The sequence below is a fragment of the Ovis aries genome, chromosome X, assembly GCF_016772045.2.
Source record: "Ovis aries strain OAR_USU_Benz2616 breed Rambouillet chromosome X, ARS-UI_Ramb_v3.0, whole genome shotgun sequence".
Classification (NCBI taxonomy): domain Eukaryota; kingdom Metazoa; phylum Chordata; class Mammalia; order Artiodactyla; family Bovidae; genus Ovis; species Ovis aries.
The window spans coordinates 34,153,191-34,177,939 of NC_056080.1; the positions used below are offsets into that span (position 1 = coordinate 34,153,191).

Sequence of the window (24,749 nt, forward strand, 5' to 3'; positions counted from 1 at the left end):
GACAGAACTGTCTGCAAGGGCTACTGCAGCAAAGGAGATGCAGACATTCCTAGAGAAGCCAGATGAAGCATAGAGGGCATAGAAGAAACCTGGATTCCTGCCCTTCAGTCCCCCTACAGGACTTCCTACTCACTGAACCTACTTGGAAGCCAGAGGACAAAACTTTGAAATGTTATATACAGGAACTGTACTTCTGAGGTACAGAAAAATTCCAGGGAAATTCTCAGTTACTTGAATTCTTTTATGTAGGCCACCATTCAACCCAGGCTTTACAAAGCAATTAGATCCACTTCCAGCCATGCTTCACCTTGCCATTAAATGCCAAATCTCAGGTATTACCACCTTAATAAATTTTACCTTATTTAACTGAATGTTCTTGTCTCCTGGTCCAGCAAGCTTAAAACCCATTTCCCCAATATTTCCTGATTTCTTGCTTATACAAATCAACAAGAACTTGCATTGAATACGGGTGCTATTTCATCTCTGTATCTGCCCTGTGCCATGACAGAACATGACCTTTCAAAGGCAGTGTGGAGGCAATGGGCTCCCCAGGTGGCACAGTGGTAAAGAATCTGCCTGCCAATGCAGGAGATGCAGGAGACTTGTGTTGAGAAGATCCCCTGGAAGAGGAAATGGAAACCTACTCCAGTATTCTTGCCTGGAGAATCTCATGGACAGTGGAGCCTGGTGGGCTGCAGTCCATGGGGTGGCAGTTGGACACAACTGAGTATGAAAGTGTGTGTGTGTGTGTGTGAGAGAGAGAGAGAGAGAGAGAGAGATGGAGAGACAGACAGAGAGACCATGGAGGTAATAAGAGTGGTGAGGTTTGTTCTTGAGGAGCTGCCTTTCTTTTGCAAGGAAACTGCCTCTGTGATGTCGTTAAAAATACTTTTTTCCTTTTTTTGCTTCAAATAAGCTTTATTTTTAATAGAAAGAACCTGGAAATGACCTAAATGTTCGTTAATAATTGACAGATAAACAACTGTATAACATTCACACACAGGGAAATATTACTCAGTAGAAAAAAGGAATAACATATGGATAGTCCCCCAAACAGTAAATAATCTTGAAACAATTATGGTTACTGATAGAAGGTAGGGGGAAAAAATCAAAACTCACTGATTACATTTATATAAACTTCTAGATAAAGCAAACCAATAAATTATAAAATAAAACAAATCAATAGTTGCATGTGCATTACGGAGGGATAAGAGGAAGAGATCATTAAGGAACATGAGAAAACTTTTGTGGGTAATGATGCATTCGTTACCTTAACTATTCTTACAATTTAAGTAAGTGCAGTTTATTCTCTTCCAATTATAAACAAATAAGGCTATTAAGAGATAAGATGGTTCTACATAAAAATCTGGATCTCCCATTTCTTTGGGAAAACCAACCAACCGTATATGTGTGCTGCAGGCAGTTCCAAGGTGGTGATTTTGAGGCTGGTGAAATCCATTTCAGCTAGCTCACGTAGAGTCAATACTGTCCATGGGAAACACAAACTTTTGGAAAACTGCAGTAGATTCTAGATCTTTTCCACAGGAGCTGGGTCATGTTCCACATTGAAACCACCAGGGGGTAAGCAAAGTGGATCCCCGGTGGGTTTGTATCATTCATGATTCCCTGTAGGAAACAGGAGAGAAAGAGAATTTCAGTTGGACTCAGCTAAGAACATTGGCATAGGAGCCACATGGTCTTTCGTCTATCTGTTGGTAGACATGGGGGCAGTTCCTGCAACAGACACTAGCAATGATATACCTCAGGCCAAGGGAAGGTCCTAGGAAGGTTAGAAAATACAAACTAGCTCCTGAAGACTTCCCACATACCTGCTAATTGATGTTGTCTCGCCCGTGGATGTATGAAGTTCAACTTCTGGTTGTTGGTTCCATTACAAAGGCTACTTTCAGAGTTTTTCTTTTATGCGTCCTACTGTGTTGAGCAAGGAGAAAGCACATTCCCCACTCTCCTAAGGCCTCTCTCTAGTGTAAGGTTCTGGTGCTAAAAGAAAAAATAAACGCAGCCAAGGAACACCAAAACTTCTACACCGTGAGACCTTTCTTCACTTTAACTTTCACTGGTCAGAGGTGGGAGAGGCTTCTTTAGGCTCTCCCTCATTTGCTGAATGTCCAAGGCCTTGCTCCTGTGTGACTTCTCTTGCGTTAACCAAGACCGGTATGAGCAACACATTTCCTACAACCAGTCGTCTGCTCAGGCTTTCTATGGTGTGAGTTTTCTTGTGGAGAGTAAGATGGGACTTAGTGATGTATGTTTTTCCGCATTCATCACACACAAAAGGCCTTATTCCAGTATGAAGCCTCTTGTGTATTTTCACATAGGAACTGCGTGTAAAGGATTTCCCGCATACATCACACTCACATGACCTTTCTCTACTGTGGACTTCCTGGTGATTATTAAATGTGTCTCTGCAGTTGAAGACTCTCCCGCATGTGTTGCATTCATAAGACCTTTCTCGTACGTAGATTTCCTGCTGCTGGACACATCCCTCCTGATGGCCGCAAGCCCCCTCACTTCCACTGCACTGATGATCCCTTTGTCCAGTGGGAAAGGTCTCCTTACACTCAGCGCTCGTGCACGGATTCTCCCCGTTTTGAGTGCCACGGTGCTGCACAACTCCAGAACTAGCTGAGATGTCTTCCTCACCGTTCTCACGGGTACAGGCAGTCCCTAACCCATGGCATCCGTGGCTATTCACAGAGGCAGCCTGGTCCCTTTCCCTTCTAGTGACTGTCCCTCCACTCTGCCACCTCTGCATCTGGTCAAGGCTTACACTGAGTGGGAAAGCTCTTCCACATGATCCACACATATGTGGTTGCTGCTCAGAAGAGGTTTCTGGCTGCCCAGCCAGCTGAAAAACGCCACCAAAGACTGGATTACACATGTCGCATACGGGGCTGTTTTGGATGGAAGGCGCCACCTGCAGACTTCGAACATTTGATATTTTTATAGAAACAGAAGAGTCATCTCTATCCTCCACACTATGGCCAGGACTAGGGCCAGGGCTTTCCTGGCTTACCTCTTCCACTGCCGCAGCTATGCCTATCCTGGCAGGAACCTCGGGTGCGCTCTCTGGCTCTGGTGGAGAAATCAAACGATATCTGGAACTTTCAAGTCCCACTGACATTACCAGTGCAAAGTTGTCCACCATCGTCTTATGGTACAGGCGTTTCTGACTCTCAGTGAGCAGGTCCCACTCCTCTCTGGTAAAGCGGATGAATACATCCTCAAAGGTCACAATGCTTTTGAGGGAGTCCGTGTGTGGTGCAGCATCCGCCATTGCCAAAGTACCAAAGCACTGAGTGGGCAAGCCTGAGTAGGTGCCAGGGAACAGGCACGGTAGTCTGCCTCACTGGCAGGGGTATGGAGTCTCACTTAACACTAACCTGGGAGTGGGGCAGCACAGAATCTGCAAAGCACACAGGTAAATCCCAATTGTGGAGGTGGGTCCCAGTCGCAAAATGGTCCTCTGCTCGGTGAGGTGCAGAGGCGCTGGCAGAGAAGCAGTTTCTGTCCCGCACTTCCGAGTCAACCGGAACTGAAAACAAGTGTGTGCAAATGCCTCGAGGCTGGAAGTCCCGCCCAGACGTCGGCGTAAAGATATTTTTTCCCTAGTCCGGGAGTGGCTGACTTCCTTCGATTGGAGAGCAGAAAGAAGGCTTCTGCTGTGAAGGTGACGTGAGGCAGTTTAAAAATTCATAGTTCTTAGCTTCATTCACGTCCATCCAAGTGCCTCCATTTCAAATTTGATAGTCTTATTTTCAGCCCTTCCTGCGCTCAAAAATGTGTTGATGTTACGAATTAACTTTACGAATTAACTTTTTATTTTTACATGTACATTGCTATACAATGTTACCATTAATTGTATGTGTGTGTGTAGCTTGTATTTAGGCACTTTTGAATTCTCGCTTTAGTTCTAATTGTTGGTTGATTATCTTGAGTTGGTTATATAGATGATCAGATCCTTGGCAAGTAATATTTCATTTCATAGTTTACAGCTTTTGTGTCCATTCTCCACTTTTTTTTCTGGTTTTATTGCAGTGGCTAGAACCTTGAGGACAATGTCGATGAGCAGTGGCGATAAGAGATAACTTTTAAAATTTCTGAATTGAATGTACATTATTCTAGACTGTGCATGTTATACTGTACCAATATTTGATATAGGTGCACGCTATATATTTATGAAAGTTCTTTTAATCATGAGTGATTGCTGGATATCATTCAGTGGTGCCCTGCTGTGCTTAGTCGCTTAGTCTCACAGTCACGTCCGACTCTCTGTGACCCCATGGAGTGTAGCCTGCCAGGCTCCTCCGTCCATGGGATTCTCCAGGCAAGAATACTGGAATGGGTTGCCATGCCCTCCTCCAGGGGATCTTTCTGACCCAGGGATCGAACTAGGGTCTTCCTCATTGGAGGCAGATTCTTTACCACCTGAGTCACCATTCATTTAGACAGATTTTTTTGGTGGATTCACCTTGTTGGTAAATTTCCTTTAATTGTGGTATCCTTACAGTTTTGAGATTAAACCATTGGAAATGATGTCATTATTATTTGTTGGTTATTATTTGCCAATACTCTATTTAGAATTCTTGCTTCTCTCTCTCTATATATAACTGTGATTAATATACCGTTTCACTTTCTTGTGCTTTTCTGCCTTGGGGGTCACAATCATTGCTAAACTCAGAAAATTAGGAATTATCTATTTTCTCTTCTATATTTTGAAACAAGCTTTATACATTTGACATTAGCTTTAAGAAAAAGGTTTAGTAGGTAGGTCTCATGGGCTTCCCAGGTGGCACTAGAGGTAAAGAACCAGCCTGCCAATGCAGGAGACATAAAAGATATGGGTTTGATCCCTGGGTTGGGAAGATGCCCTGGAGGAGAGCATGGCAACCCACTCCAGTATTCTTGCCTGGAGCATCCCATGGACAGTGGAGCCTGGTGGGCTGCAGTCCATGGGGTGGCAAACAGTCAGACATGACTGAGTATGAAAGTGTGTGTGTGTGTGTGTGTGAGAGAGAGAGAGAGAGAGAGAGAGAGAGAGAGTGAGAGAGAGAGACCATGGAGGTAATGAGTGGTGAGGTTTGTTCTTGAGGAGCTGCCTTTCTTTTGCAAGGAAACTGCATCTGTGAAGTCACTAAAGATACTTTTTTCCTTTTTTTGCTTCAAATAAGCTTTATTTTTAATAGAAAGAACCTGGAAATGACCTAAGTGTTCGTTAATAATTGACAGATAAACAACTGTATAACATTCACACACAGGGAAATATTACTCAGCAGCAAAAAGGAATAACATATGGATAGTCCCCCAAACAGTAAATAATCTTGAAACAATTATGGTTACTGATAGAAGGTAGGGGGAAAAAAACCAAAACTCATACTGATTACATTTATATAAAATTCCAGATAAAGCAAACTAATAAATTATAAAATAAAACAAATCAATAGTTGCATGTGCATTAGGGATGGACAAGAGGAAGAGATCATTATGGAGCATGAGAAAACTTTTGTGGGTAATGATATGTTCATTACCTTAACTGTTCTTACAATGGGCTTCCCTGGTGGCTCAGAGGGTTAAGCGTCTGCCTGCAATGCAGGAGACCTGGGTTCAATCCCTGGGTCAGGAAGATCCCCTGGAGAAGGAAATGGCAACCCACTCTAGTACTTTTGCCTGGAAAATCCCATGGACAGAGAAACTTGGTAGACTACAGTCCATGGGATCGCAAAGAGTCGGACACGACTGAGTGACTTCACAACCACGACAAAGTGCAATTTATTCTCTTTCAATTATAAATGAATAAGGCTGTTAAGAGATAAGATGGTTCTACATTAAAATCTGGATCTCCCATTTCTTTGAGAAAACCAACCAACTGTATATGTGTGCTGCAGGCAGTTCCAAGGTGGTGATTTTGAGGCTGGTGAAATCCATTTCAGCTAGCTCACGTAGAGTCAATACTGTCCATGGGAAACACAAACTTTTGGAAAACTGCAGTAGATTCTAGATCTTTTCCACAGGAGCTGGGTCATGTTCCACATTGAAACCACCAGGGGGTAAGCAAAGTGGATCCCCGGTGGGTTTGTATCATTCATGAGTCCCTGTAGGAAACAGGAGAGAAAGAGAATGTCAGTTGGACTCAGCTAAGAACATTGGCATAGGAGCCACATGGTCTTTCGTCTCTCTGCTGGTAGACATGGGGGCAGTTCCTGCAGCAGACACTAGCAATGATATACCTCAGGCCAAGGGAAGGTCCTAGGAAGGTTAGAAAATACAAACTAGCTCCTGAAGACTTCCCACATACCTGCTAATTGATGTTGTCTCGCCCGTGGATGTATGAAGTTCAACTTCTGGTTGTTGGTTCCATTACAAAGGCTACTTTCAGAGTTTTTCTTTTATGCGTCCTACTGTGTCGAGCAAGGAGAAAGCACATTCCCCACTCTCCTAAGGCCTCTCTCTAGTGTAAGGTTTTGGTGCTAAAAATAAATAAATAAATAAACGCAGGCAAAGGAACACCAAAACTGCTACACCATGAGACCTTTCTTCACTTGAACTTTAGGCTTGTATTTAGGCACTTTTGAATTCTCACTTTAGTTCTAATTGTTGGTAGATTTTCTTGAGTTGGTTATATAGATATTCAGATCCTTTGCAAGTAATATTTCATTTCACAGTTTATGGCTTTTGTGTCCAACAAAAAGAGTGCTTAAGATCTTAAGTGCTTAAAATCTTCTCTTAGCAAATTTTGTGTATATAATGCTATAATATTAAGTAAGTCACAGTGTAGTACTTTGGATCCCAAGAGCTTTTTCATCTTATAACTTACAGTTTGACCCTTTGACCAACTTCTCCCTGGCAACCACCATTCTACTGTCTGTTTCTATAAGTTTAACTTTTTTGAGATTCCTCATATAAGGGAATATTTATAGTATTTGTCTTTCTGTTTCTGTCTTGTTTCACTTAGCATAAGGTACTCTAGGCTCATCCATATTGTTACAGGTGGCAGGACTATTTTCTTTTATATGGTTCAATAGTATTTCATTTGATATCACGTTTTCTTTATTCATCTATGAACTGACATTTAGGATGTTTCAGTATCTTGGCTAATGTGAGTAGTGTTGCAGTAAACACGTGAGTGCAGAAATTTCTTTGGGACACTGATTTTGTTTCTTCTGGATATATACTCAGAAGTGGGATTGTTGGATCTTATGGTAATTAATCTTTAATATATGTGAAGTGAAAGTGTTATTTGCTCAGTAGTGTCCAATTCTTTGAGACTCCATGAAGTGTAGCCAGCCAGGCTCCTCTGTCTGTGAAATTCTCCAGGCAAGAATACTGGAGTGAGTATCCACTCCATTCTCTAGGGGATCTTCCCGACCCAGAGATCAAACCTGGATCTCCTGCATTGCAAACAGATTTTTACCATTTTAGCCACCAGGGAAACCCCTATTCTTAAATAATAGATTACTTAATAGTTACTCATTTTCCTTATTGATGTTGTTTGTTTACACCTGCCTTCTCCTCTAAACAAAGTTTAGTCTTTATTATTCTTGTAGAAAATTATTTATCTTCTAATTGCATTTATGGTTTGATTTCTTTTTTTCTCATTTGGCTTCATAATTTCTTCTATTTAGAGTGTTTTATTTTCTTATTATTTTTCTCAGTTCATTTATTTTCAGGGCTTCTAGTGTCCTAGTTGGAGAAGGCAATGGCACCCCACTCCGGTACTCTTGCCTGCAAAATCCCATGGACGAAGGAGCCTGGTAGACTGCAGTCCATGGGGTTGCAAAGAGTTGGACACGACTGAGTGACTTCTTTCACTTTTCACTTTCATGCATTGGAGAAGGAACTGGCAACCCACTCCAGTGTTCTTGCCTGGAGAATCCCAGGGATGGCAGAGCCTTGTGGGCTGCCATCTCTGGGGTAACACAGGGTCGGATATGAGTGAAGCAACTTAGCAGCAGCAGCAGCAGCAGTGTCCTAGTAAATGTAGCTGAAGCTAGACATCTTTCTTTTATTGCTGCTTTAGCTGAAACACTTAGGTTTGAAATGTAATAGTAGTGTGGTTCATTTTTTTTTTCTTAAAAAATAAAAATTTGGCAATTTCCATTTTGAATTCTGCTTTTACTTAAAATTACTCAAAATTGTGCATTTATTTTTTGAGACATTTGTTGTAGTGTTCTGTATGCATTACCTTTTTGACACTAATTTTTCTAACATTATTTTATTGTATTTTGTTTGTGATTCTTGTGTGGTAGTTTTGTGGAAATTTGAAATTTTATTTTTGCTTTAATTCATGTTTGTGTTGATTTCTGTGACTGCTTGAAAATAAATTTTATTTACCTCATCTCTGCACACATATAATAGATGTGTTAGCTTAAGGTTGGTGTTGGGTTATGTGCATCCCTTTCCCAGTTCTTTGAATTGATGGTTTCTGAGATATGTGTGTTACCTTGTTCCACTTTCAATTAATCCTTATAGTTCTACTAAATTTTGCCTGATTAAACTTAGAATGGAAGGTTTTATTTAGGACTGACTCATCCAACACCAGTTTGTTTTAAATCTTTACCATTTACCAACAGTAAGATAATGAAACTACCCCTTAGATTGGTAGCCCTGTCTGTTGGTCATTTCAGATTGGGTCCTTTCTTGCTAATTTCCAATCCCTCACAGTCCTTTTCCACTTTTCACACTTCCTCTATTACAGATCTCCCCCAAATCATGATATTTTTTCACTTTGTGGAGGTGACAAGGAAAGAAACTATTAAATTTTTTTCGACTTGGTCATAACGTCTCTAAATATATTGACTCTGAATAAAAATTATTTGTATTCCTCTGAACCTAGATGTTTGAAGTTATAAAGACAAAATTTGTTTGTTTATTTCCATCCATTTCTGCTGAGTCATGCAAAATAGCCATCTAAGTTATGGTCAAAGAGTGGAAAGAAATATTCAGAATGAGGGAAAAATTGTATAGTTTTTCCTAAATATCATTCTATCTCTTTGCTGGTACTGATTACCCTGTTTCTTTTTTTATGACCTGTTCTCCCTTTTACTCCTTCTTCTTGCTACAACCCACAAAATCAGGCACTTTGAAGAATAAAACAACTTTATGACCTTTATCAAGATGAAGGAGATTCACCACATTGATTACTGAGCAGAAGAAATTATAAAATGGAACTTTTAATGTTTTAAAGCTGTTTGGAATACAGTTCGCATGAATGATTCTGTACAATGTACAAATCAGTGGAGACATGATGACCCTAGAGAGTTTACTCTAACAACTATGGGAGGAAGACATGTGGGCATAACTTTTAATTGCATATTTAATTGACCTTGTAGGAAAATGAATCTCATATTTTGAACTGAGTACACTTACATGAAGATTTGAAAATATTTTTATCTAAAAAAGTTACTCAGACTACTTTGTGGTATACTAAAATCATATAATGTCTATACTCTGCACTCTTTTGATAGAGCTAAGACAACCACCATCTTGCTTTGTAGAAGAGAGGTGAAGTAGTTAGGAGATAAGATAAAGCATATTTCTACCAGTATTTTTAGTAGTTTATGATAAATAACTTTATCAAGGACTTTCTAAAAATTTTTCAGGTATCATTTTGAAACTGTCAGATTTATAGTTAATATAGCTAAGATGTATAATTTTAAGGAGGCTTATTACTTTTCCAGCCAATTGGATATTAATGTAATATACAACCAAAGAAAATCACTAACTTTGGCACATATGTTTTCACTTTGAATAAGCTAAAGAAATTGTTTTAAAGAATAAATACCTATTTTTTTCAAGGACATTTGTCCTAAGAGACTTTTAAAGGCATCTTTTAAGGACTAAAAAGTAACATATTTAGAAAATTAGCATTGACTCATATAAAAGTAGATCCTAGCCAAGGTCCTGTGTATAAGGGGAAATAGAAAAATAATTTTAGAAGTTAAAAGGTAAGAAATGATCACTGATCATGGAGAGAAAGCAGAAATATTTTCTCAGACCCAGAACATAAACCAGGCAATCACTTGCCATGATTGTCAGTGATATCGCGTGAAAATGGAGACCTCTAAAGGCAGATTGAAACTGTGACCTATTAGAACTGCAGCTCAGTTAATACGAGTACATTTCTATTTAGAATTTTTACATGAGTTGCAGTGATGACTCAGCATATAAACCCCAAAACATCTGGCAATGCTTAATGTCATAGCTCATACACTGCCATCTTAGGCTGCCTTAAAATAAATAATGTCACAGGAGGGGAGAGTCCCACTGTATTACTGAACAGAAGATGTTCAGTTCAGTATTTTCTGAATTCATTTGAGGTGTAGCCCAGGGAAAGAAACCCAGAGCAATGAAGTAAGGAAAGGGAACAGTATTTTTTGATCTTTTAGCCAAGAATAAAGATTCCAGGGGACATCAGTTGTATTCTTTCAAAGATCTTAGAGCTCTTATAGAGAAAACAATTAGACTTAGTTTGCTTTATCAGATAGTAATAAAGATACCAGCTTACTAGATGTATGGTTTAGTATAATATAGCTTCATACCTATATACAAACTCTGAGATAGCACTGTAGACCTGATTTGCCTATGAATTTTTGGCTGAAATTTATGGACAGTCATTTTCTAGATGCTGGACAGACAACATTGCATAAAGTAGGGTGCATAGAGCACCCTTTACATATCAGGAAGAATAATGCTCCCAATGATGTAGGAAAGTAATGGCATAAGTCTCTATTCCTAACACAAAATCAGAGCAGGAAGAGGACATTATTTTTTTTTTTAATAGATTCTTCCATAAGCTTGGATTTTCCCATAGTTTCTGCTTTAACATCTTATTATTTTATTCTTTGGATTCTAGAAAATTTAGCAATCACCTTTAAAAGACCTTTGGAAAATACTTGGTCCCATTGTACATGCCTTGGAACAATTTTAAATTGCAGATATAAATGTAATATGCAGTTGCCATTTTACTTTGAAGTAAAATCAAGCCTCCTCATATAATAAATATTCTTGTTAATTCACTATATATACACATGTATATCTAATCTATATATTAATATGTATACACACACACATGTATTGTGAATCTAAGCTAAGGATTGGGTGCAGTGGTGAAGTAGACAGTGAAACAAATCAGCTGGGTAGACGTCCTGGCCAAGTTCTGTATCTGTGCAAGTGTGGATTGTGGGTCAAGACCCACCGTTGGGGAGAAGTCATTGAATCTGGAACCGGAGCCAGCAGGTGTCTGGCCACGCCTCTCCTCCCACTTGTAGTGGGAGATGTGTGCTTCTGTGTTTATATTTAGATGATGTGGAGGAGAGCCCATAGGCTCTGTGTGCTTGCACATCCTCGTGAAAACTGATGTTTACCTATGCGAATGGCAGTCCTACATGGCTCCTATCCTGCAACTTGCCAGCCGGCTGTGTCAATACGCAGAAGGTGCTAGTCACAGTCGTAGTTCTGCAGCGTCCCCGTCCCCCCACCATGTGTGCTCCACACTGTTGTCCAGCCCCTGTCCCATGGAAATGAGCAAGGAGCAGTGGCTGTTCTCCTTTGTCCAGGACTCCATTCTCCACCCATCCTTTCCTTTTTTTTACTCACAAATTAATGTTCCTTCCCCCTCCAGTTTCTGACTTGCTATCAGTAACTTACTTGTGTGCCTTCTCAGAGGTGCTTGTTGTACATTTGTCCTCAGGTGGTCATTCAGAAAATGGTCATTTTATATGAGTTTTTATGGAATTGGTTCTAATAAATTATCCTTCTGTCACATGTTATTAAAAACCAACCAACCAAGCAGCAATTTTGGGTTCAGGACTCTTTAAAAGTAATCTTGGTGCCCCCAGACCTTCCTTAACAGCAAAGGATTTAAGGATATTTCCTTACAGTGAGGATCATATTAAGAGATGAAGGTCAATGACATCTATGTCATCTCTTAATTGTAACTCAGGCTCATGATATTGATATTTGTTTTAGAATGGTCTAACAATTAAGAGATTTTTAAAAATGGATTAGACTGCCTAATAGAGTAATGAATGTCATGTTGCTGAGAAGGTTCAAGAAAGTGCTGTATGAACACCACCTTTCAAGTTTGCTTTAGGGGGATTCCTCAATTGATTTTGAGTCCAGACTAGATAGAAAGCAAGTGCTTTCCAACATATACTAGTGATTTTTCCATATTATGAGAAAAACACAGATTTAATAAAAGCAGAAAAAATTAAAATCTTTGTGAGGCAGTGATTAATATTGTAGTTTTTCACAGAAGCCTAAGATTTTCTTTTTATGAGGTTTACCAGGGGAAAAAAAAATGCTTTAAAAATAATATCTCTATTTGCTTCCTGGGTGTTTTCTGTTGTTAGGGGTAGCCATACTCTCTATAACAGATATGTGTCTAAGCATTGAAAGCTATTTCTAATTAGTAATAATTCCCTCTTTATTCCTCACTAGATATAGTAAACACTGTGCTGTGCAATATATAATTTTATCTACATTCTGATAAATAACAGAAGGCAAAATTGTGGCTCTGATTCGGAAAACACAGCCCTTTAATTAAATCATTAACTAGATTTAACATATTCTTCCAAATAAACATATGTTGAAGTAAGTAGTGTAGATTTCTGTTGCTTTAGAGAAAGACAATTCTAATTTCATTTCTAACTTTAGTTAGCAGTTTAGTTAGCAGTTACTTTAGTTAGCAGTTAGTGTGCGTGTGTGTGAAACTCTTTCATAAGAAATGCATTCTTGATTTTTTTCCACAGAGGGATAAAAAAAGAGTCCTTTTCTGGCTGAGTTTTCATGTATATTGTCTTTTAAAAGGAAGATGAAGGAAATCACATTTGCTCCACGTGTTGAGGGTTATTCATCACTTTTGGGGAAGATTGTTGGTTTAGGGGGAAGAAAGATCAAAGATGACAGCTGAGGAGATTGTACTCAAGGTCTTTGGGGGACTTAGTGCCTTGGGGCTTCAAAAGAGACAATGAAGACCTGTAAGACTTAGAAAGCAAAACCTAGTGATAGTTTTTTATTGTGTACAGTTCACATATTTGAGACATTCAATTTACAAAAAGTTTAAACTGAAAATTGTTATTGAGTATAATGAATGGATGTAGTCTGAAGTTCACTAAAAGAAAATTCTGTGAATAGTAAGCACTTCTGTGACATTCAGAGCCAATGAAAATCTAATACCTATCATGTTTTTTTGTGATTAGATATGCATGTATTAATGATTACCGTGTCCTCTGTGTTGCTATTTTTCACTAACTTAGGTAGATTTTACAAACTTTTTTTGTGTTGGAAAATTTATATTATTAAAAAATAAATGTGAACAAACAAAAATCATGACCATGCAGCTCCTTAACTACAGCTTCAGCATTTTCTGGCTCATTACCTTTTTATAGGCAGAGCTGGTGGTTCAGGTGAGGCCTGGCAGCTGTGTATGGGTAAGAGGAGGATGCATAGTTTGTTGTCATCTGTGCATGGGTCAGTGGCTTGTCACATAACTGCAGTTTAGTGCTACATAGTGCTCAATAATGAAGATAACATTAGCGATAATTAAGGAAACTGTTTTTCCAGCTCTTTGATTACTTCTGCCTTTTTATCTCCCAATACTTCACATTTACTTCACAGCTGAGTGCATTTCAGCATCTTCCCTTTCTGGTATGTGACATTAGAACTCTGCTTACTTGGTACTTCAGTAACACTCGTTGCTTTTCAGCATATTTCAAAGCTTTTTTCTTTCCTTAATTTTGAGCCACCAATTACTGAGAACCTCATTGCAGAGTATAGAAAGATTAATTAAATGTGACCCTTCTCCACAAAAAGCATAAATAATGGGAGTTCAAATTGGTATCTCACAGAAAAGGACAAGTGGAAATTGAGCAATAGAGAGATTGCTCTCTATTGCTCTCTCTATCGCCAGATAGTCTGGTGAAATTAGAGGAGGTTTCTGGGCCTTGAAAATGGGCAAAGCACCTGATGGATAAGATGAAGAGTTGCTGTTACTACGTGCTATCTTTACTTCTTCATCTTCTACTCTCTTGGATGCATGGTGTCAGTCTTTAGTCCCTCAGTTCAATTCAGTCACTCAGTTGTGTCCCAACTCTTTAGTCCCTGTGTGTTGTCTAAACCCGTTCGTTATAGCTGCCTCCATATTATCAAATCCAGGGGTCATCTGTCATTCCTCACCTTGACCAAGTTCATCTGTCTTTCTTGAAAAGCTTTTTTTCTTGGATTATGGGACACTGCACTACCCTCCTGATTTTCCCTTGCCTTGGTGGCCACTTGTTTTCTGGCTTTCTCTGTTGTAACCTGCTTCTTCATGCTCGTGCTCAGTCATGTCTCTTTGCGACCCCATGGACTGTAGCCCACCAGGCTCCTCTGTCCATGGGAGTTTCCAGGCAAGAATACTGGAATGGGTTGCCATTTCCTCTTCCAGGGGATCTTCCCAACCCAGGGATCAAACCCACGTCTCCTGTGTGTCTTGCATTGGTAGGTGAATTCTTTACCACTGAGCCACCTGGGAAAACCTTTTACAAGTCTCTAAATTTTGATGTGCCCCAGAGCTGAGTACACACACCTCTCTTTGCACCATTTCAATAGGTCAGTGGTTCTTAAACCTGGTTGCACCTTAGAAGACATTTAAAAATTCACTGTTATCCTGTGTCCCCCACCCCAGGATTCAGATTCAGTTGGTCTGGGGATGGGGAGATGAAAGTAAATGTGAAGTTGCTCAGTCATGTCCAGGTCTTTGTGATCCCATGGACTGTAGCCCACGAGGCTCCTCCATCCATGGAATTTTTCTGGGCAAGAGTACTGGAGTGGGTTGCATTTTCCTTCTCCAGAGGATCTTCCTGACCCAGGGATTGAACCCAGGTCTCCCACATTGCAAGCAGATGCTTTTTACTATCTGAGCCATGAGGGAAGCTTCTAAGAAAGAAAGTGAATTCTATTAGTTGTATCCGACTCTTTGCGACCCTATGGACTGTAGTCTACCAGGCTCCTCCGTCCATGGGATTTTTTTGGGCAAGAGTACTGGAGTGGGTTGCTATTTCCTTCTCCAGGAGATCTTCCTGACCCAGAGATTGAACCCAGGTCTCCTGCACTGTAGGCAGATGCTTTACCATCTGAGCCACCAGGGATGGGGAGATATTAATATTTTATTTTAAATCTCCTTCAGTGAGTCGAATGTGTGAGCAGGTTGAGAATTACTGAATGGAGTGATTTCATCCTGTTCAGTGACTCCAGATGACACAGTAAAATCTGATGATTCAAATGGAAGTCTCCAGCTTTGAGCTCTCCTTTGAACTCCAGACTCATAACTAAAGGATTATTAGACATTTCTACTTTACAGTCTAATGACCATTTCAAAGTTAGCAGGTCCAAAACCTTTTGATTCTCCATCCAGATCTCTTCCAGTGTTTCTTATCTTGGAGGAAGGCACGTGTCATAATGCACCCTGTTGCTAAGGGCCCACACCTAGGACTTATCCAGGATTCCTCTCATTCTTTCATTTCCCATATCCAATTCTCAGCCAACTTCTTTGGCTCTGTTTTTGAAATTAATCTTTAATTTACTCATTTCTTACTACCTCTACCCAAGTTTCCCTATTTTAAGCCACAATCATCTCTTACTTACACTGGTCCCATAGCCTCCTAACTTGTCTCCTATGTTCATTCTTCCCACCACCATCACAGTCCCTATATGCCTGCACAGTGATCTTTCTGAAAGATGAATAAAATTGCATCATTCCTCTGCTCTCCTCCAAACGCTTTTCCATCACACTAAGAGCCATACCTTTACCATGGTCCATAGCCTTGAGAAATTGACTTCTGGTTCCTCTGACTTTGTTTCCTACCTTCTTTTTGGAAAACCCTCACTCAAGGTGCATCAGCCACACTTGTTTCCTTGCTTTTCCTCTAACACCTCATGTATGCTTTTGTCAAGGGTCTTTGTACCTACTATTATATAGATCCCAATATATTATATGATTCAGACAATTGTTCAAATGTTATTCCCTTCAGGGAAGAGTTCCCTGAGTGCTTGGTTATAGGGAGTAACTTCCATCCCCTTATTTTTATTTTTCATACCTGACATTTTATTATATGTTCACTTATTTAAATCCTGTCTTATCATTAGAATGTAAGTCCCTTACTGTAGGAACATTGTTTTCTTCACCATCACATTTCTAGGATCAAAAACAGCATCTTGTAGGGACTTACTTGGTGGTCCAGTGATTAACACTCTGTGCTTGCAATACAGGTGACTGAGGGCAAGGGTTTGATCCCAAGTCAGGGATGCCATACGGCACGGCCAAAAAAAAAGAAAGAAAGGAAGACCCAGCATCTTGCATGTGGTAGTTAGGTACTCACTAAAAGAATTGATGAATGTGTGTATGAATGTGAAAGGAGAGATTTTAGCCAAGGAGCAGTATAAACAATGACATGGAAATGAGAACAAATAGCTAGTTAGGGAGAAGAAAGCATTTGGCTGAAGGGTGGCAGAAATGGTTCTAGAAAAAGAAGTAAAAACTAGGATGTGGAGAGCCCTAAATGACAGATGTGGATTTTAGGAAATGAGGAGCAACTGAAGATCTTTTTGGTGGGTTGCTCATTTGTTGATGTCTTTTTTCAGTTGCTGAGTCATGTCCAACTCTTAGTGATATCATGGACTGCACCACGCCAGGCACTCCTGTCCTTCACTTTGTCCTTCACTTTTTCTCAGAGTTTGCTCAGATTCATGTCCATTGAGTCAGTGATGCTATCCAAACATCTTATGCCCTACTACACTCTTCTTTTGCCTTCAATATTTCCCAGCATCAGGGTCTTTTCCAGTGAGTCAGCTTGTCATATCAGGTGGCCAGATTATTGCAGCTTAAGCTTTAGTATAAATCCTTCTAATGACTACTCTGGGTTAATTTTCTTTAGGATTGACTGGTTTGATTTCCTTGCAGTCCAAGGAACTCTCAAGAGTTTTCTCCAGCACCACCATTCGAAAGTATCAGTTCTTCAGAGGTCAGCCTTCTCTATGGTCTAACTCTCACATCCCTACATTACTACCCATAGTGTATCCATAGGAAATACCCAGAGTGTAGACTATATAGACATTTGTCAGGAAAGTGATGCCTCTGCTTTTGTTGTTGTTGTTGTTGTTATTAACAAAATTCTCAGTCTTTATTTTGTATGTATGTATTTTTACATGGTTTATCTCATACTATATAAGTAGTATTTTATCTTACTTTTTAAAAAATTTATTTATTTTAATTGAATCTGTCTAGGTTTGACATAGTGTTCCTTCCAAGGAGCAAGTGTCTTTTAATTCCATGGCTACAGTCATCATCCACAGTGATTTTGGAGCCCAAGAAAATGAAATCTGACACTGTTTTGACATTTTCCCCATCTATTTGTCATGAAGTGATGGGACCAGATGCCATGGTCTTAGTTTTTTTTGTATGTTGAGTTTTAAGCCAGCTTTTTCACTCTTCTCTTTCACCCTCATCAAGAGGCTCTTCAGTTCCTCTTCATTTTCTACCACTAGAGAGGTATGATCTGCATATCTGAGGTTATTGATGTTTCTCCTGGGAATCTTGATTCCAGCTTGTGATCATCCTATCTGGCATTTCACATGATGTACTCTGCATGTAAGTTAAATAAGCGGGTGACAATATACAGCCTTGTTGTACTCCTTTCCCATTTTTGAACTAGTCAGTTGGTCCACCTCTGGTTCTGACTGTTGATTCTTGACCCGCATACAGGTTTCTCAGGAGACAGGTCAGGTGGTCTGGTACTCCCATCTCTTTATGAATTTTCCACAGTTTATTGTGATCCACACAGTCAAAGATTTTAGCATAGTCAAGGAAGCAGAAGTACATATTTTTCTGAAATTCCCTTGCTTTTTCTATGATCAAATGGATGTTGGCAATTTTATCTCAGGTTCTTCTGCCTTTTCTAAATCCAGCTTATACATCTGGAAGATCCTGGTTCACATACTGCTGAAGCCTAGCTTGAAGGATTTTGAGCATTATTTTGTTAGTATGTGAAATGAGCATAATAGTATGGTAGTCTGAACATTCTTTGACATTGCTCTTCTTTGGGATTGGAATGAAAACTGACCTTTTCTAGTCCAGTGGCCACTGCTGAGTTTTCCAAATTTGCTGACATATATATAGAGTGCAACATCTTCACAGCATCCAGATTCGAAATAGCTCAACTAGAATTCCATCACCTCCACTAGCTTTGTTTGTAGAAATGCTTCCTAAGGCCCACTTGACTTCATGCTTCAGGATGTCTGGCTCTAGGTGAGTGATCTCACCATCGTGGTTATCTGGGTCATTAAGACCTTTTCTGTATAGTTCTTCTGTGTATTCTTACCCCCTCTTTTTAGTCTCTTCTGCTTCTGATAGGTCCTTACCATTTCTGTCCTTTATTATGCCCATACGTGAAATGTTCCCTTGATATCTCTGATTTTCTTGAAGAGATCTTTAGTCTTTCCCATTTTATTGTTTTCCTCTGTTTCTTTGCATTGTTCCTTTAAGAAGGCCTTTTTATCTTTCCTTGCTATTCTCTGGAACTCTGCATTAGGTTGTGTATATCTTTTCCTTTCTCCTTTGCCTTTTGCTTCTCTTCTTTTCTCAGCTATTTGTAAAGCCTCCTCAGATAACCACTTTGCCTTTTTGCATTCTTTTTCTTTGGGATGTTTGTGGTCACCACCTCCTATACAATGTTATGAACTTTTGTCCATAGTCCTTCAGGCACTCTTTCTACCATATATAATCCCTTTAATCTATTTATCACCTCCACTGTGTAATCCTCAGGGATTTGATTTAGATCAAACCTGAATGGCCTAGCAGTTTTCCCTACTTTTTGCATATTAAGCCTGAATTTTGCAATAAGGAGCTCATGATCTGAGCCACAGTCAGTTCCCAGTCATGTTTTTGCTTACTATATAGAGCTTATCCGTCTTTGGCTGCAAAGAATATAATCATTCTAATTTCGATATTGACCATCTGGTGATATCCATGTGCAGAACCATCTCTTGTGTTGTTAGAAGAGGGTGTTTGCTATGATCAGTGTGTTCTCTTGACAGAATTCTGTTAGCCTTTGCCCTGCTTCATATTGTACTCCAAGATCAAACTTTACTGTTAGTCCAGGTATCTCTTGACTTCTACTTTTGCATGCCAATCTTCAACATCTATTTTTGGTGTCAGTTGTAGAAGGTGTTGTAGGTCTTCATAGAACCAGTCAACTTCAGCTTCTTTGGCATAAATAATTTGAGCATAGACTTGGATTACTGTGATGTTGAGTGTTTTACCTTGGAAACGAACCAAGATCTTTGTGTCGTTTTTTGAGGTTGCAGCCAAGCAGTGCATTTGAGACTGTTGACTGTGAGGTCTACTCCATTTCTTCCAAGGGATTCTTGCCCACAGTAGTAATCATCTGAATTAAATTCATCCATTCCCATTCATTTTAGTTCACTGATTCCTGAAATGTCAGTGTTCATTTTTGCCGTCTCCTGCTTGACCATGTCCAATTTACCTTGATTCTTGGACCTAACATTCCAGGTTCTTGTGCAGTATTGCTCTTAGAACATTGGACTTTAGTTTCACCACCAGACACATCCACAATTGAGCATCATTTCTGCTTTGGCCCAGCCACTTCATTCTTTCTGGAGCTAATAATAATCGCCATCTGCTCCTCCCCAGTGGCATATCAGACACCTTGCCACCTGAGTGCTCATCTTCTGGTGTCATGTCTTTTTGACTTTTCATACTGTTAATAGGGTTCTCACAGCAAGAATACTGGGGTGGTTTGCCATTGTCTCCTCCAGTGGACCACATTTTCCTAGAACACTCCACTATGACCTGTCTTGTCTTCAGTGGCCCTGCACAGCATGACTTAAATAGCTTCACTGAGCAAGCCCCTTCTCCATGACAAGGCTGTGATCCATGAAGGGGTCAATCATTTGACTGAAGTTAAAATCAAAAGATTTGATAACTGAATAAAAATGGTTAAGGGAAAAGGAAGAGTTATATATGACTCTCCAATATTAGGTTTGGATAATTGAAAGGAAGTTAATGGTACCAACAAAGAGAGTGAAGAGGATAGTTTAATTTTGTTGTTTTATTACTTAGTATAACTGGTAGATTTTTGGGTTTCCCAAGTGTATCAGTCATAAAGTATCTGCCTGCCAATGAAGGAGATATGAATTTGGTCCCTGGGTTGGGAAAATCCTCTGAAGGAGAAAATGGCAACCTGCTCCAGTATTCTTGCCTGGAGAATTCACGGACAGAGGAGCCTGGTGGGATATAGTCTATGGGGTGGCAAAAAAGTCAGATACCACTTAATGACTAAACAACAGTTGTTATATTTGAACATTAGAAAAATAATCCTTTTAATTCAGGATATCTTAAGTTTAAGATACTTGGGAAAGTCATGTGGAGATATCAAAGAGTCAATTGTACATGAGGATGTGGAACTTAAGAGTGAAGTCAGGGCTTAAGTTCAGGATTTGAAAGTTCTGCCAAAAGGGATAAGATGATATGGGTGCAGATATGAATATTAACTAGGAAACTGTGACATAAGAATTAAGAACCTACTATGGAATCTTAGAAAATGTCACTTTAAAAGAAGTTGTGAGGGGCTTCCCAGGTGCCTCAGTGATAAAAATTCTGCCTGCCAATGCATGAAACTTGGGTTTGATCCCTGGTCTGGAAAGATCCCACATGCTGCAGAGCAACTAAGCCTGTGTGCCCCAACTACTGAGCCTGTGTACCTTAGAGCCCATTTTCCACAACAAGAAAGTAGTAGGCCCTGCTCAGAGCAACTAGAGAAAAATCCGCACAGTAACAAAGACCCAGCATAGCCAAAAATAAGCACACTTTTAAAAAATCTATGATGTGAGAACTAAAAGCACTGGAGAATGAAAGATTGTTCAGAGAAATATGTGGAAATCTCCCATGGATTACAACATCATGAAAACCAAGGGAATAAAGAGTGGAAAGAAAGAGAAGTTAATCAGTTTACATGCTGCAGAGAGTTTGAGGAGGATAAAGAAGTAGTTTTTAATGAGAAAAAGAAAAATTGACTTATCTGTGCTGATATGGGTTAGTAGCTTAGAAGATATTTAAAAAAAAAAAGAATGTAGGGGGATGATATTATAAGGTACCAGGGTTAAGAAAAGAATGCTTAAAGAGATAAATGAAAAAAAAAAAAAAAAAGAACCATACTATCAACTCAAGCAAAACTAGTTTTGGAGTAAGAAACTAAAATTTCAGGAAGGGAATGCAGGTCATCCACAGAGTAGAGCCCTGTGCATCAAACTGCAAAGTAGCTATGTGAGCCCTGAAAAGAAATCCAGATGTATCATCTACTGCCTGAGGAAGGAAAAATAAAAGGAAGAAAAGAAAAAAAAAAAAGAGGAGAGGGGAGAAGAGAGAGAGGTGGATGGGGTAGAGGTGGAAACACATATTAAATAGCTAAAATCCCAGTAAGTTTGGAAATAAAATTATCTATTGAGATTTGGCAGAGAGTGGGGTGGGAGAGGAGTTGACTAACATAGGTGAAAGGATTATGAGCAACACTACATTGATATCTTTTCTTCTAGACCTGGATTTTAATAAGTGATGTATGTAAACTTTCATGTAAATTTATAAAAATACATGAATAAAATATCACATTTAAATGTAGAATCTATCACTTGTAGTTTATAAAGATATTTTTCTCTTTGCATGATAAGAAAAGTATGTCTTGATATTTCTTAAAAAACATTTTTCTGAATGAAGATGAACATTCATTTACGTTGATGATTTTAATAACGACACCAATGAGTCTTCAATTCCAGGTCCATCTGTGAAATATTTACTCATAAATAATTAAGGGCCTCCCTTTCTTACAGAGGAGCATCACTGTAGTTTTCCTAATTGTATAGAAATTAGGTAAACAGTTTGACAATTATTTCACATAATGAGTTGATTCCTGTAAAATGCTTAGAACTTAGGACAGTGCCTGGCATATAGAAGGCGGTCAGTGGATGTTAACTGTAATTCATCATCCTCATTTTTGTTATTTGAAAAAGGTATATGAATTTGGATTATTAAATTGTATAAAATGTTGATTTATCCCATATTTTTGGCTTTGTCATGGATTTGTAATCATTTGAAACATACTGCAAAGACTTCTAACTTTTTCATATCTGATCATAAACGTTTAACCTGTTCATATTTAACATCAAGATACTGATCAATATATATTTGATATCATGTAACTATTGTATTTAATCTCATGAGAATTCCACTATCAGTTCAGTTTAGTTCAGTCGCTCAGTCGTGTCTGACTCTTTGCGACCCCATGAATCGCAGCACACCAGGCCTCCCTGTCCAGCACCATCTCCTGGAGTTCACTCAGACTCACATCCATTGAGTCAGTGATGCCATCTAGCCATCTCATCCTCTGTTATCCCCTTTTCCTCCTGCCCCCAATCCCTCCCAGCATCACTATAGCTTAGCATTAAATATACTATTAAATTAAGTAGCTTAGCCATCTGAAGGAGAAGGCAATGGCACCCCACTCCAGTACTCTTGCCTGGAAAATCCCATGGATGGAGGAGCCTGGTGGGCTGCAGTCCATGGGGTCACTAAGAGTCGGACACGACTGAGCGACTTCCCTTTCACTTTTCACTTTTATGCATTGGAGAAGGAAATGGCAACCCACTCCAGTGTTCTTGCCTGGAGAATCTCAGGGACGGGGGAGCCTGGTGGCCTGCTGTCTATGGGGTTGCACCGAATCAGAGCGACTGAAGCGACTTAGTGGCAGCAGCCTTCTGAAATTAATTAATATTTATCAAAATAATACTGTTTTGGATACATTAAACATTAATATGAATATCATATATATATAGTTCTACAAAGTTTCATTGCAATCATTGCAAATGCATTATTGTAATAAAGAATATCAATGGCAGAAAATGCATTCTTAATCTATCCAGTGTATTTTCATTCTTCAAAATTTTATCCTATTAGAGGAAAAATTTTTCTTATATTTCAAATTTGAATTTTCTTTATTACATCTAAGATTTTTCCTCTTTTCCATTTTTTCAGTTTTATTGAAATTTACTTCACATACAACATTTTATAAGTTCAAGATGTACAATTCATTGATTTGTTGTACTTATTGCAAAATGATTACCACTGTAGCATTAGCTAACACCTCCATCATGTCACATAAACAACATTTCTTTTTTGTAGTGAGAACAATGAAATCTATACTATTAGCAACTCTTAATATATATTACAGTATTAACTGTAATCACTATGCTGTACATTAGATCTTTAGAACTTATTCATCTTATTGCTGAAGTTTCTACCCTATGAACAACAATATTCTATAAGTCTATATGTCTGTTTTTATGCCATCATATTATTTTGATTCTGTAGCTTTGTAGTATAGTTTGAAATCAGAAAGTGTTATATCTAAAGCTTTTTCTTTCTCAGGATTCCTTTGAATATTTAGGGTGTTTTTTCATTCAATTTAAATTATAGGATATTAATGTGAAAAATGCCATTAGAATTTTGATAGGAATTAACCTTGAACTTGACTGGGTAGCATGGACCTTTTAACAATATTCTGACCCATGAACACAAGATGTCTTTTTTGTTTGTATCTTTTTCAGTTTTTTTCATCAAATCTTATAGTTTTCAGTGTACATATTTTTCACTTCCTTGGTTAAATTTGTTTCAAAATTCTTTTTATTGTTTTTGGTGCTGTTGTGAATGGGATTTAAATAATTTTTTTCACTGTAGAAGTGCGACCCCATAGACAGCAGCCCACCAGGCTCCCCCATCCCTGAGATTCTCCAGGCAAGAACACTGGAGTGGGTTGCCATTTCCTTCTACAATGCATAATTTTTTTCACAATTTTTGTTGGTATATAGAAATGCAACTGATTTTTGTATGTTGATTTTGTATCCTGTAACTTTACTGAATTCATTGACTAGTTCTAATAGTTTTTCTTTTTTTTGACAGAATCTTAGGATTTTTTTTTTTAATATAAGATCATATTGAAAATGAAAGTGAAAGTCGCTCAGTTGTGTCTGACTCTTTGTGACCCCATGGACTATATAGTCCATGAAATTCTCCAGGCCAGAATACTACAGTGGGTAACCTTTCCCTTCTCCAGGGCATCTTCCCAACCCAGGGACTGAACCCAGATCTCCTGCATTGCAGGTGGATTCTTTACTAGCTGAGCCACAAAGGAAGTCCAAGAATCTATCCCTTCTTCAGCAGATCTTCCTGACCCAGGAATCGAATCAGGGTCTCCTGCATTGCAAGTGGATTCTTTAACAACTGAGCTATCAGGGAAGGGGAAAATCATATTATCTGCAACAAAAGACAGTTTTATTTCTTTCTCTCCGATTTGGATGCCACTTTTGTTTTGGGGGGGGGGGCTGATTACTCTGCCTATAGCTAACTTTGGGCTTAATTTTTTATTCCTTTTCTGTTTCCCTAAGGTGGAAAGTTAGGTAGTTGATTTGAGTTTTTTCTTAATGTGTTTATTACTGTAAGGACTTTCCTGGTGGCTCTGTTGGTAAAGAATCTGCCTGCAATGCAGGAAACTACCTGCAATGCAGAAAACATGGTTCAGTCCCTGGGTTGGGAAGATTCCCTGGAGAAGGGAATGGCAACCCACTCCAGTATTCTTGCTTGGGAAATCCCATGGACAGAAGAGCCTCGTGGGCTACAGGCCATG

The 24,749-nt window shown here is 39.0% G+C and overlaps 1 protein-coding gene across 1 annotated transcript in view; it reads right to left on the reverse strand.

Moving 5' to 3' along the window:
• Window positions 1-889: 889 nt before the first annotated feature.
• LOC101115943 (zinc finger protein 671-like) overlaps window positions 890-24,749 on the reverse strand; it is a 53,152-nt gene continuing 29,292 nt past the window's right edge. The window contains exons 2-3 of the mRNA XM_060407744.1: window positions 1,830-6,113; window positions 890-1,626 (exon numbers count right to left, since the gene is read on the reverse strand). Coding sequence (XP_060263727.1) covers window positions 2,075-3,298 — 1,224 coding nt within the window. The 5' untranslated portion in view covers window positions 3,299-6,113 and the 3' untranslated portion in view covers window positions 890-1,626; window positions 1,830-2,074. The remainder of the gene's footprint in view (window positions 1,627-1,829; window positions 6,114-24,749) is intronic.